Below are 13,738 nucleotides of genomic sequence, written 5' to 3' on the forward strand. Positions count from 1 at the left end.
TCAGAAAAATGTCCAAATCATAAATATACATGTGAAAGTATGAAGATAAAATGAACAGCTGTATAATCACCACCCACAACCAAAAATGGAGCATGGTAGAATTGCACACAACCCACTCTCACAGCATCATGATGCTTTCTTCCCCATGAAAAGAAACCACTACCCTAAGTTTTAAGGTTCCCTTGCTTTTCTTTATATTTTTACTATTTAAGTGTCCAAAATCATCCTACTGATGAATTTTGCATGTCTAATGAACTTCGTACAAGTGGAATCCCACTGCATCTACTGGGTTTGTCTAGTTATTTTGCTCAACATATTTATGGGAGTCATCATGGTATTGCATGTACAGCTAAAGTTTGTTCAATGTCCTTGCTCTTACCTTGTGTAAGTAACAAAAAATATTTATCCATACGATCATCGATAGACATCTGGAGTATTCTCAGCATGTCAGTGTGATGAATGATCCTGCTACGAACATTCTTATATGTGTATTTTGGTACACATTTCTTATGGGTTTATACACTGAGTAGATTTAAGTGTCATAAGAAATGCTTTTCAAATTGGGCTCTACAATCCACCAGCCTTAGATTGTTTCATATAGTGGGAGGTATAGGTCAATTTCAGTTTTATTTCACAATACTCAATTTAACAGCAACATGTATTGAATATTTGCCCTGTTCCCATGGTGCTGCAGTGCCACATTTGTTGCAGATCTGAAGTCAACATGAGCATGCATATAAAATTCAAAAGATCTACACATAAAATATTAAAATTAATTAGATTAGTTGGCAAGATTGCAGGATAAAGGAGCAAAAGTGGTATTTAGTAGAAATGGTTGGAGTAGACATCATTGTCTTGTTCCCCATCGTAGAGGAAATGTTTTCAATACTTCACTATTCCTTTTGATATTTTTTACCATTTTTGTAGATCTTTACTATTGCTTAGATGCCTAAATTTTCTTATGACAAATGGGTGATTAAGTAAACTTTCTTTTTCTGTTTCTGATACCTAGGTCATGATGTGTTACCCTTTTATATATCACTGGCAACATTTTGTTTATGATTTTTGAAAGTATATTTATGACGAGATAGACCTGTCATTTTCTTTTTCTTTCTTTTTTCTTTTCTTTTTTTTTCTTGAGATGGAGTCTCACTCTGTCACCCAGGCTGGAGAGCAGTGGCACGATCTCAGCTCACTGCAATCTCCACCTCCCAGGTTCAAGCGATTCTCCTGCCTCAGCCTCCTAAGTAGCTGGGAATACAGGCGCATGCCTCCACACCTGGCTTTTTTTTTTTTTTTTTTGTATTTTTAGTAGAAACGGGGTTTCGCTGTGTTAGCCAAAATGGTCTGGATGTTCTGATCTCATGATCTGCTCGCCTTAGCCCCCCAGAGTGCTGGGATTACAGGCATGAGCCACCGTGCCCAGCCAGACCTGTCATTTTCTATTCTAATGAAGCCTCTCACAAGTTTTGTCAGTGTTATTATAGTGGCCTCATAAAGTTAGTTGGAAAGTGCTTCCTATTTTGTTATTCTCAGGAATAATTTTGAGACTAACATGGTTTCTTCTTTAAATATTTGGTAGAATTCACTGATGACACCAGATTTCAATGCCATACTTTTTACCTATGGATTACTTAAAAGTGGTTTGATTAATTTCCAAACACGTTTATAATTTAGGATCCACTGAGAAGATAGAAACCTTATCAATTATTTGAAAAGAAAAATTAGCATATTGTAGAGTTGGTAGCTAGATTTCTGAAAGAGCAGAAAAAGAAGTCCAGGCCAGATGCAGTGGCTCACGCCTGTAATCCCAGCACTTTGGGAGGCTGAGGTGGGTGGATCACGAGGTCAGGAGTTCAAGACCAGCCTGGCCAGCATGGTGAAACCTCATCTCTACTGATAATACAAAAATTAGTTGGGCATGGTTGTGCATGTCTGTAATCCCAGATACACGGGAGGCTGAGGCAGGAGAATTGCTTGGAGCCGAGATGCAGGGGTTGCAGTGAGAGGAGATGTCACCACTGCACTTCAGCCCGGGGAACTGAGCGACCCCCTGTCAAAAAAAAAAAAACTCTAATATATGATGGAAGTAACAACTGCAGGAAGTAGCAACTGCAGCAAGCAGCAACCACCTGAGGTCTGAGGAAACAAAGTGAAGAAAAAGGAATTACTAAAATTTAGAAGCTTGGAGGAAGGTCATGCTCACCTGAAACTCAGACCTAAGGAGAGGCCATTGTTCAGCTGGGTCTGAGGTCTCTGAGCTCAGAAACAGGGCCCTGCAGTTTTAGGACTTAGACATCTAAGGGTCAGTCTTTGGGAAGTTGTTTAATAATGTTTATAAAAAGCCATGATGAAATAGGTATTCAAGTGTTAGAAAAACTGAAAATTAGGCAGTTGCTACAGGAAAAAGTACTGCTGGCTGGCAGGCACAGGATATAGTATATCTCCCTGCCCCCACCACCCCTATACTCTTCAGCTAATAGTTGCCAAACACAGAACCAGATTGGGGGTGTGGAGGTCGGGAAAGATTGGCTGCAGATTCCCCCATTCCAGCCCCATGAAGCAGAGTGAAGAATGGTGGGTTTGGAGATGAGACAATATTTATTAAATGCACACATGAATCATTTAGTTGTATTTTTATTGATTTCTAGCCAAATTTCACTGTATTCGAAAACATAGTATTTCAGTATTTTGAAATCCCATATCATTTTACTCATTTGTACAAATCTTATATGCGCTTGAAAAGATGTGCATTTTAGTTTTTGCTAGAATCTTTTGTTCCCCCAGCTTCATATACGTGTCAAAAGCGCTGCAGATCTTCTAGGCTTTTCAGATCCTAGACTAGACCAGCATCCCCAGGAGAAAAGTAGCCCCAAATGCATGACACTCCCAACCGTTTCTGAATTTTGGCCCAGCATTTCTCAATTATCTTGTCATTTGATGCCTTTTGACATTTAAAAAGTTTGCTCACCTTTCCTCTGCTAGATGTTTGTTCCAAATCACTCATTTTTTTATTACTGGAAGTGGAAGTATACAAAGTATTATTATTCTGTCACTTTGATTTTCAAATTTTCCTTTCATTTTATCAAAAAAATCACCTATTATCAGATTGATCCTCTTTAATATGTAAACCGTATGGATTTTCAAAAACATTTCCTTGGAAAGGAGTTAAATAAAGAATCAAATAGTCTCATCTCTTAATAGTGTCTTAAGCCACTGAGCATTTTCACAGATTGGTCGTTATGTCTTTTTATTTTCCTCTTCCTTTTCTGGATTGAGTCAACCCATTCACCGTCCTCCCTCAATCATCCTCCGTAAGACAACGTACAATATTTGCTATATCAAGAGCAAGGTGAAAATAGGTGATAGATTTTTCTCAAAGAAGAAAAAAATTTCAAGGTTTTACAAGGGACTTATCCCTTCCCATAATAATAACATTTTGTCTGTATCAGTACAGCCCTACTATTTTCCTTATTAAAGCAGAGAAATCGTGGGAACCACTTGCTGTTTCTGCTTATGGCCTCATCAATGGTTGCATCTGTTTTTTTGTGGATTCTTGGCATCCACGTTCTTGTGGGTCTTGCAACAAACACATTATGGTAGGTAGCAGCAGCACTATCAGTTTCAGACGCGTCCACACCAAAATGGAATAAAAAAGCAATCCAGTCAAAGAAAGGTTGAGATCCTGTATTCCTCAAATTTGGTGTCCAGTACAAATCAGCCCAATTTCCTCTAAGTGCCTGCGTTTTTAGCACACACATCGCTTCCATTCTGTAATTCTTTTTTTTTCTTCCTGTATTGCAAACTTCTCCGTTCTCTCCTTTATGGGATATTTTCTTGGTAGGTAGGAAGGTAGGTAAAGTCCGCTTTGGTTGAGTTTATTTGGGTTTGTGTAGCGTTTGAAGAAAAATAAATTCAAACTCTAAGGAGAAGGCAGTAGAGCTGGACTAGCAGTATAAAATTAGAGGGCTAACCAAAAGAGAGTAGTGACTATACAAATACTGACTATCCAAACGAGAAAGAGATGACTTAAGGGGAAGTGCTGCCCTGCAAGAAATTCTGGGAATTGTCCAGAAGATCCAGAGGGTCAGAGACACACGCGCCAGGAAAGGCGCCTTTCATGCACGGTCCTCTGGGGAAAACAGAGAAATATATATAGGAGCTCTCTGTCTTTGGAAGCATTTCGTTTCCAGGAAGGGGGAGTTAAGGAATTCCTTTGGGACCAGCACATGTGAAATATGATCCAGGCTCTCAGCTTGGAACCAGGAAATGCATCCTAGGCAGGCAGAGAAGTGGAGAGTTTTCGTAGGAATTCTGGGAAGTGTAGTTAGGGAGTCCCGTGTAGTCGGGTAACTTCCGCTCTAGGAGGCTGTGGCCGTCTCCCTGATCCCGTCGGGAATTCTGGGAAGCGTAGTCCAGGAGGTCTCCGTAGCCAGAGCCACTTCCGCCCAAGATACGCTAGGCCATGGCCTTCTTTCCTCCCAGAAAGATGACCCTGCCCGCTCTGCGTCCTGCTCCTTCCGTCCATACTTATGTTCACTTTGCTGGGGGCCAGTAGCAACTGGGAAGTAGCTCTAGGGGAGGAGAATCCACTTGCGGTGAAGGGTGGGATTTGTTTTCTTTGAATTAGCCTTCTCCAACGTGGGGCAGCTAGCGCATACCCACTTAGAGCCAGGGGTCCAGGATCCTACATCGCAGGGACTGGGGATCTCCTGGGTTCTGTACTCCCCCAACCCTTTCCCCTGACCATCAGCCAGCTCTGCGATTTCCTAGCAGTATAATAAAAGGCGAATATCTTAATCTCTCTGCCTATGTTTCTTTTTCTTTAAAATGGTGCTAGTATCTATCTAATGGAGTTCTTTTGAGAGTTAAATAAAAAGACTTGGAACAGAGCCTGACAGGTGGTAGAAGATGGACCTCTTGTTTTTAGCACTTTTTAATTTTCTGAGAAGGACTCAGTTCCCTGAAAGCTTCTGTGAACCCAGGATGGGGTCAGAGCTCCAGCTGGAGAGTATCCCTGGCCCTTTTCTGATCACTGAGAGATTTTTCTTTAGGAGAGGATCACTCCGGGCTGTCTGGGCAGTCCACTGTAATTTATGCAGGAGTTCTGATTTCTTCCATCTTCCTTTCCTTCTTTAGCCTTGACTTCTTGAAAAAGGCTGCAGGGAGAAGGAGGGAATGACCCTTTGGCACTTGGCAGCGGAGTCTCACCTGAGCAGTACTTATCATCCTTTCTTCCCAGGGGAGACGATATTTCCTTCATTCATTAGCAAATTCTGCTCGAAGATGCCCTGATATTTGTTCAATAAATGCAGAAATGGATGAGGGAGTACTTGGGCATGAGTAATAAAGATAGTATTTAAACATTGAGTGCTGTTCATTCTAAGCGTTTGATATGAATTAACATATTTAATCCTCACAAGAGCCCTTTGTGGCTGGGTTGGGTGCCACCATTCTCATCTTAAAGATAAGCAAAGAGTCACACAGCATAGGTGGTTTATCTTTAGGTCACCCAGGTGGTAAGAGCCTGAGCTGGGATTTGAATTCAGATAGTTTCCATCCATTGCCTTAGTTCTTGATGTGTTTAGTGTCAGCTTCAGAAGACATGTTTGGATTTTTCTAGAGGACCGTAAAAGCCAGGTTAATGAGCTTTGAATTTTTGATTTTTTTTTTAGTTATCTGTAATTTAATTTTATTTGAAATATTTACAGTTCATATTCTGATTATATAAATGATTGCATATTGTAAAAGATTAAGAAAGTATAGAAAGAGTAAAAGAAAAAATTTAATTATGCTAACCACAAGATATAACAATAACAATATTAATTCAATGTTTTCCTCTTCCAGTAGACTTCTTTTTGGATTTTTACCCATGTTTAACCAAATAGGCTTCATAGCTTTTATTTTACCCTTAAGTTTTTACTATGGAAATTTATAAGCATAGCCAAATGTAATATGACTAAAATAATTCTGTGGAAGCATCACCCAGCTTCAAGCTTTGTTAACATTTGCCAGTCTCTGATCAACTCCCTGCCCCTTTTTTTTTTGTTTGTTTCAGTATTTTAAACCACATCTCTAACATTGACTTAGAATAATATTGTTTGATTGATTGTCATAATTGTCAAACATTGGTGATCATAAATTGCTTATATCCAAGACCGTGAAAGGGAAATGCCAGCAGCTACTCTAAGGTTTTCATTCGTTGCAGCTTACAGAATGGTAATTACTTGAGGACGCTAGGGGACGCAAGAGAGTGGTACCTTGGAGAAGGATGGTGATGAATTTTTTGTTCCAGTGTGGAGTTTGCCTTGCCTAGGTTTTATAGCTCCTTGTTTCTTATTTCTCTTTATCTAAATCCATACACTGAAAGTTCTTCTATTTCTGGGACCATGTCATATTTTTCTCTATGTGTCCAGCACATCGTACAAAGTTGTTAAGTGTTTATGGTTAGAGTAGTTACTCAACAGACAGCTGGCATCAAGGATTTGCAGTGTAGAATTGTAACTAGGTATCAAAATAGAATATAAATAACCCTTGGATATATTCCTTAGTCTCACTTAATATTGGTAGGTTATATAATCCACTAACTATTTCAGAGTATTGAAGAGTTGAAGAGCAATGATTGGTTATGTTTTGATAATCTAAAAAAAATTCCTAAGAAACAAATTGTTAGAAATGATAGCAACATTGATAGACCATACCTTATAACTGAGATTGTGTTTCCAGGATTTTAAAACAGGTTTTTAAAAATTGTTTCTACAGTAAAATTGACTGTTTTGTTATTTTTGGGGTACAATTCTATTACAACACAGGCATAGTTTGTGTAATGACTATCGTAGTCAGAAAAATAACATTTCCATCACCCCAAAAACTCCGCTCATGTCTTCCCTCATAATTACCCCTCACCATACCTGTAACTACTGGCAACTACCATAAGCACTAAAACTCTATAGCTTTCTCTTTTTGAGAATGTCATATCAATGGACTGACGCTTTATGTCAGATTTGAGACCGGATTCTTTTACACAGCAAATTGCTCTTGACATTCATCCAAGTTGTTATACGTATCAATACTTCATTTCTGTTTACTTCTGGTTAACAGAAGTATCCAGTTTATGGATATATCATAGTTCATCTATTCACTGGTTAATAGACATTTTCCCCCACTTTTTGGCATTTCTGAATAGAGCTGATATAAACATTCATGTAACTTTTTTGTGCTTATTTCTGTAGGATACGAAGCCAGGAGTAGGGTTACTGGGTCATATGGGAAATGCATGTTTAACTTTATAAGAAACTGCCAAAGTGTAGTAACTGTACCATTTTGCATTCTCACCAATGATGTAGAAAATTCCAGTTTATTTACATCTTCATCAGCACTTAGTATTTTCCTTATTTTTTTATTTTAGCCATTCTAAGCATTGTGAGTTTAATTTACATTTCCCTAATGGCTAATGGTGGTCAGCAGATATTACTTTTTTGTTGTTGTTTCTTTGCCATCCTTATATCTTCTTTGCGGAAGTGTCTGTATGCATGCTTTGCCCAGTTTTACATTGGGTTATATTTTTCCTATTGTTGATTTTTGAGAGCTATTTATATATTCTGGCTATAAGTCCTTTTTTCGATGTGTGATTTGCAAATATTTCTTCTCAGCCTGCAGCTTGTCTTTTCATTCTCTTAATAGTGTCTTTTGCAGAACAAAATTTCTAATTTTAATGACATCTGATTTATCAATGTTATCTTTTTTGGATTGTGCTTTTGATGTCATATCTAAGAAGTCTGCCTAGCCCCTGGTCATGAAGATTTTCTCTTGTTCTAGCAGTTTTATGGTTTTACACTTAAATCTGTGATCCATTGTGAGTTAAAATTTTAACAATATGCGATGGTTAAGTTGGGGTTTATGTCTTTACATATGAATGACCAACCATCCCAACACTACTTATTTGGGTTTATTTTTGTACCATGTTCTGCTAAATTGATCTATGTGTGTCTCTCTTCACCAGTACCAAGATATCATATTTACTGTAGCTTGATAGTAAATCTTAAGACAGGATAGTTTGATTCCTCCAAATTTATTCTTTTTTTCCAAAATTGTTTTTAGCTATTCTGGTTCCTTTGCCTTTCCATATGAATTTTAGAATCGGCTTATTTATATCTACCAAAAATTCAGCTGGTATTTTCATTGACATTATGTTAAATCAGTAGATCTGTCTTTATCACATTGAGTTTTCCAGTTCATTAATATAACAAGTCCCTTCATTTAAGTGTTCTTTATTTTCTTGCATTAGTGTTTCACGATTTTCTGCATACAGATCTATACATGTTTTGTTTAGACATATGCCCAAGTATCATCAGCCAACTGATCTTCGACAAAGTAAACAAAAACATAAAGTGGGGAAAGGACACCATTTTCAACACATGATGTCGGGATAATTGGCGAGCCACATGTAGGGGCATAAAACTGGATTCTCATCTCTCACCTTATACAAAAATCTACTCAAGATAGATTAAGAACTTAAACCTAATTCCTGAACTATAAAAATTCTAGGAGATAACACGGGATAAACCCTTCTAGACATTGGCATAGGCAAGGATTTCAAGACCAAGAACCCAAATGCAAATGTAATAAAAGCAAAGATAAATAGCTGGGACTTAATAAAACTAAAGAGCTCTTGCATGGCAAAGGGAACAGTCAGCAGAGTAAAGAGCCAACCCACAGATTGGGACCCCTGACCCTGACCCCTGACCCTGACCCCTAACCATGACCCCGAATCCCTGACCCTAACCCTAACCCCTAACCCTAATCCTTAACCCTAACCCCTAACCACAACCCTTACCCTCACCCTAACCCAACCCTAACTCCTAATCCCTAACCCCTAACCTCTCTTAACGCTTAACTCTAAACGTTGACTCCTAACCCCTAACTCTGACCCCAACCCCTATCTCCAACCCCTAACCCTAAACTTAACCCCTAACCCCTAACCCTAGCACCAACCTTAACCCTAGGTTCTTTACTACGTTTGTATTGACTATGTCAATGTTGATTATTATGATTGCTGTCTTAGGACTGCACGGCAGCGAGGGGATTGCGGATCTTATATTAATATTTTTGTATTGAGGCAGTGCATTAGCATTACAGGTGCTTGTTACATGAGGAATAGGGGTGTCATATTTTGGGTGTCATGTCTGCATTAGGAATGCTGCATTTGTCTTCCGAGGCGGCGGTGTGGATCTCGCACTGCGGCCGCCTCGCCTTGGCTGGGGAGAATCTCGGTGGGCAGGATTCAGAGGGGCTTTTGGTTTCCCATTTTCCATACTGAACCCTTCTAACTGGTCTCTGACGCTGATTATTCAGGGCTACAAACAGGAAGGATTTTATTCACCGTCGATGCGTCCCCGAGTTGTCCCAAAGCGAGGCAGTGCCCCCAAGGTCTGTGCTGAGCAGAAAGCAGCTCCGCCCTCGCGGTGCCCCCGGCCCGCCTGTCCGGGTCTGTGCTGAGGAGAACACTGCTCCTCCTTCGCTGTATCTCCGAAGTCTGTGCAGAGAACTCCGCTCCGCCCTCACGATGCTCTTCAGGTCTGTGCTGAGCAGAAAGCAGCTCCGCCCTCGCGGTGCCCCACGCTCGCCCGCCCAGATCTGTGCTGAAGAGAACACTGCTCCTCCTTCGCTGTATCTCCGAAGTCTGTGCAGAGAACTCAGCTCCGCCCTCACGATGCTCTCCAGGTCTGTGCTGAGGAGAACGCAGCTCCGCCCCCGCAAAGGCCCAGCGCCGGCGCAGGCGCAGGGAGGCGCCCAGCAGCGGGGCAGGTGGCACCACCAGGGGGGTCCTCAGGCCTGGCGCGCACGCATTCCAGAGGCCACCCAGACCATTCCCCGCCGCCTGGGCGCCCAAGCTGCAGTCGCTCTCTGTGTGCAGGCAGCAGGCTGCCTGACAACCCCCGAGCCCCCTCGCGCTCCCAGCATCGCAGAACCAGGGCCAGGTGTCCCAGGGGCTGTGGCCAAACCAGGCATTTTGCCCGGCGGCAGCGACTGCACAGGAGCGAGTACTGAGAACCCGCCGCTCAACTCCGCATGGGGTGACTGCCGAGTGCCCGTGCCAGCGGCCCCGATCTCCCTCAGGTGGAGGAGTGGGCGGGAGGCACGGCGTGGGGGCCCTCAGGCTGGGCGCGCTGGCGATCAAAATTAGATTTTGATTAAATCTAATTTACATGTATTTTATTTTGTTATCTGTGCTTTTCTGTCATATTTCAAAATACACTTAAAACTCAGAGGTCATAAAGGTTTACCTTGTGTTTTCTTCTAAGAGTTACATATTTTTAGTCCTTAAATTTAAGTCTTTTATTAATTTAAAATTAATTTTTGTGTATACTGCAAGGTAGGGGTCTAACTTCTCTCTTGTGCACTGACATCCAGCTGTTGAAGAGACTGTTCTTTCCTCCCTTGACTAGACTTGGCCACCTTGTTGAACAGTCATTGACCGTATATGTGAGCACTAATTTGTAGGATCTCAAATCTGTTCTATTCTATTGGTCTAAAAGTTTATTGGTCTTATGCCAGTACCACACTCTCTTAACTACTGTAGATTTGTAGTAGGCTGTGAAACTGAAAAATGTGAGTTTTCCAATATTCTTTTTCAAGACTGTTTTGTCTGTCAGATCCTTTGAGTTTTTGCATGATTTTAGAATAAGTTTCTCTGTTTCTGCAAAAATGCCTTTGGAATTTTGATGGTACTGCATTGAATCTGTAGATTACTTTAGATGGTATTGTCATCTTAACAATATTGTCTTACAACCCATGAACGCAGAATGTCTTTCCAGTTATTTCCACTCTCTTTAGTTTTTTTCAGCAAAGTTTTGTGTATACCATCCTGGTTAGATTTATGCCTGAATAACTTATTCTTTGATGCTATTATAAATGGAATTTTTAAAAATGTTTTCATAGTTCTTTACAACTATACAGAAATATAGCTCCTTTGCCTATGTTTGTTTTGGATCCTGCCTCTTTTATTAGTTATAAATGGTTTTGTGTTTTGTTTGGAGCTTTATACACATATGATCATGTGTAGATATAATTTTACTCCTATTTTTTATTTCTAATTTAGATGCTTTTTATTTCTTTGTCTTGCCTAATTGCTCTGGCTAGAACTGCCAGTGCTGCGTTGAATACAAGTGGCAAATACAGCATCCTTGTCTTGTTCTAGATGTTAGGAAAACAGCTTTCAGTGTTTCATCATTGATCATGATATTAACTGTTGGTTTTTTATACATCCCATTGTCATGTTGCAGAAGTTCCCTTCTATGCCTAGTTTATTGAGTATTTTTATTATAGAAAGGTGTTGTATTTCATCAACATTTTCTCTGCATCAATTGAAATAATCACGTGCTTATTCATTTTATTGTGACAGTGTATTACACTGATTGATTTTTTTTTGTTGAGCTACCCTTGCATTTTGGGGATAAATCTCACAGGGTGATAGTTTACAATCCTTTGATTATACAATATTGCTGCTAGTATTTTGCTAGTATTGCTAGTATTTTGCTGAGATTTTTGCTTATATATTCATAAGGGATATAGTGTTGTAGTTCTCTCTTTTGTGCTCTCTTTGACTTTGGTATAAGGATAATGCTTTTATCAAAAAATGAATTAGCAAGTATTCCTTCTTCATATATTTTGTCAGAAGAGTTTGAGAAGAAATGGTATTAATTCTTCTTTAAATGTTAGGTTGACTCAGCAGTTAATGCAGCTATTTGGTCATAAATGTTTCTTTGTTAATCGCTTTCAAGTACGAATTCAATCTCCTAGGTTATAGGTCTATTCAGATTTTCTCTTTCTTCTTGAGCCACTTTGGTAGTTTGTGTCTTTCTAGCGATTCTTCCATTTCATCCAGGGCACCTAATTTGTTGTTAGAAAGTTGTTCACAGTATACTCCTGTAATCCTTTTGTATTTCTGTAAAGTTGGTAGTAATGGCTCAGCTTTCATTTATAATTTTAATAATTAGTCTTCCATATTTTGCTCAGTCAATATAGTAAAAGGCTTGATCTTTCAAAGAATCTTTTTTGGGTCAAATAAAAGTATACCTTCTGTGTATTGATTTATGTATTCCCCTCTAATTTCTCCCTCTCTAAAATGGAAAATCAACTGTAATTCAACTGCTTTGCATGCAGTTTGTCAGGACTCCTTAAACCTGCGATTCCCTGGGCCACAGTCATTCATATAAGCTCAAAATAATCCTCTTTAAAATCCCTCAAAGAGTTTGGTTTCTCTTCTAAAATTTTGTAATGTAAATTATATGTAAATCATGGTGGTTGGCATTTTTCCACGCATCAGTAAGTTGTCTCACAGTGACCAAATGCAACTTGCAGAAAATAATTTGATATTATCTTCAAAATCATAGCAATCTCACTTCAGATGTTCTTTATCCAACATAGATTTAATACCTAAGAGATAACCTACAACATAAAGATTCATTAATTATGTCATCTTCTCCACCATTATCCATGATGATCACATACTTTGGAACTTATTCTATGGAGAATAGCCTAAAGTGAAGCATAATAATGATCACATTGATATGCATTATCTGTCCTCTACTTTTTTTTTTTTTTTTTTTTGAGACGGAGTCTTGCTCTTGTTGCCCAGGCTGGAGTGCAATGGTGTGATCTCAGCTCACTGTAACCTCTGCCTCTGGTGTTCAAGTGATTCTACTGCCTCAGCCTCTCAAGCACCTGGGATTGCAGGTGCAAACCACCATACCTGGCTAATTTTTATATTTTTAGTAGAGACATGGTTCTGCATGTTGGCCAGGCTGGTCTCGAATGCATTATGTGTCTTCTGAGAGTGGTCAGGGGATTCACTCTAGCTTAATTGTCACTTCTTAAAGTGAGTGCTGACGTTTGTATTCAGATTTCACATTTCGAATGTATTTGTTAGGAGCTGATTACACTCTTTTACACTCTGACCAAACTATATGAATTCTATAAATTTTAATTCTATATGACTTCTCCAGGTACATATCATATTTTCCAAGACCCATGATTATTTTCATGGTGGAGCTACAAGATTCAGCAAATAGTCATATAGATATACTTAAGTTCAAGATTGTGAAAAAAGTAATAATTTTCTATTATGATATCTGCATACTTGCATGCAATATGTGTATGCAATACTTTAAATGTAAATACACTAAATTTTATCTATTATTTATCTGAAGCTCAAATTTAACTGTATCTTTTGTTATCTCTCAACTCCAGTCCATGGGAACCCTGGTGTTCTTCTGTCCAAGATTATCTCCAACTACCTCCAGGGATCCATTGGAGAAAGACACCAGTTTTTGAGCCAACTACTACAATTCTTATAATGTGGATACCATTGTGTCTTAAAGTCAATTTTTTTCTTACTATTCTTGTATCCAAAATGACAGTAAAACACAAACAATATGACTGTGCTGATACGTGTTGGTGGCATCTATTAATTATTTGGTTCTGGCACTGAAGATAAATGTGTGTATTTATGAGATTAATCTTTTAGCTCGAGAATAACAACCACTTAATAAAACATACAATTTTCCTTTTCTAAACTCAGATTAAATTTTTTTTTCAAGGTGATGGATTAGAGACTTTAAGCATGCTTCAGCCACATGGACATAGCACAATAGTGCATAAATGTCAACTCTCTGAGCTTTAATTTAAGAAGAAGAATAGGAATCCACCAGAATCATGTAGGAGACACCAGATCCAG

General features: G+C 39.2%; 1 protein-coding gene across 1 annotated transcript; it reads left to right on the forward strand.

The window, feature by feature from the left end:
* The first annotated feature begins 4,269 nt into the window (after positions 1 to 4,269).
* On the forward strand, positions 4,270 to 13,501 carry LOC134738987 (uncharacterized). The gene is made up of 4 exons (XM_063659930.1): positions 4,270 to 4,349; positions 9,195 to 9,272; positions 9,355 to 9,723; positions 13,252 to 13,501. Exons 1-4 carry the CDS (start codon positions 4,270 to 4,272, stop codon positions 13,490 to 13,492), a joined length of 768 nt encoding a protein of 255 aa, XP_063516000.1. The 3' UTR covers positions 13,493 to 13,501.
* Positions 13,502 to 13,738: the final 237 nt, after the last annotated feature.

This window comes from Pongo pygmaeus, chromosome 22 (assembly GCF_028885625.2).
Source record: "Pongo pygmaeus isolate AG05252 chromosome 22, NHGRI_mPonPyg2-v2.0_pri, whole genome shotgun sequence".
Lineage (NCBI taxonomy): Eukaryota > Metazoa > Chordata > Mammalia > Primates > Hominidae > Pongo > Pongo pygmaeus.

Coding starts and splice junctions, on each gene's coding strand:
- LOC134738987 (XM_063659930.1), top strand. CDS start 4,270: ATGCATCCTAGGCAGGCAGAGAAGTGGAGAGTTTTCGTAGGAATTCTG. Junction 4,350..9,194: donor AGGGAGTCCCGTGTAGTCGG/GTAACTTCCGCT, acceptor TGTCTGCATTAG/GAATGCTGCATTTGTCTTCC. Junction 9,724..13,251: donor GCCCTCACGATGCTCTCCAG/GTCTGTGCTGAG, acceptor TCTCAACTCCAG/TCCATGGGAACCCTGGTGTT.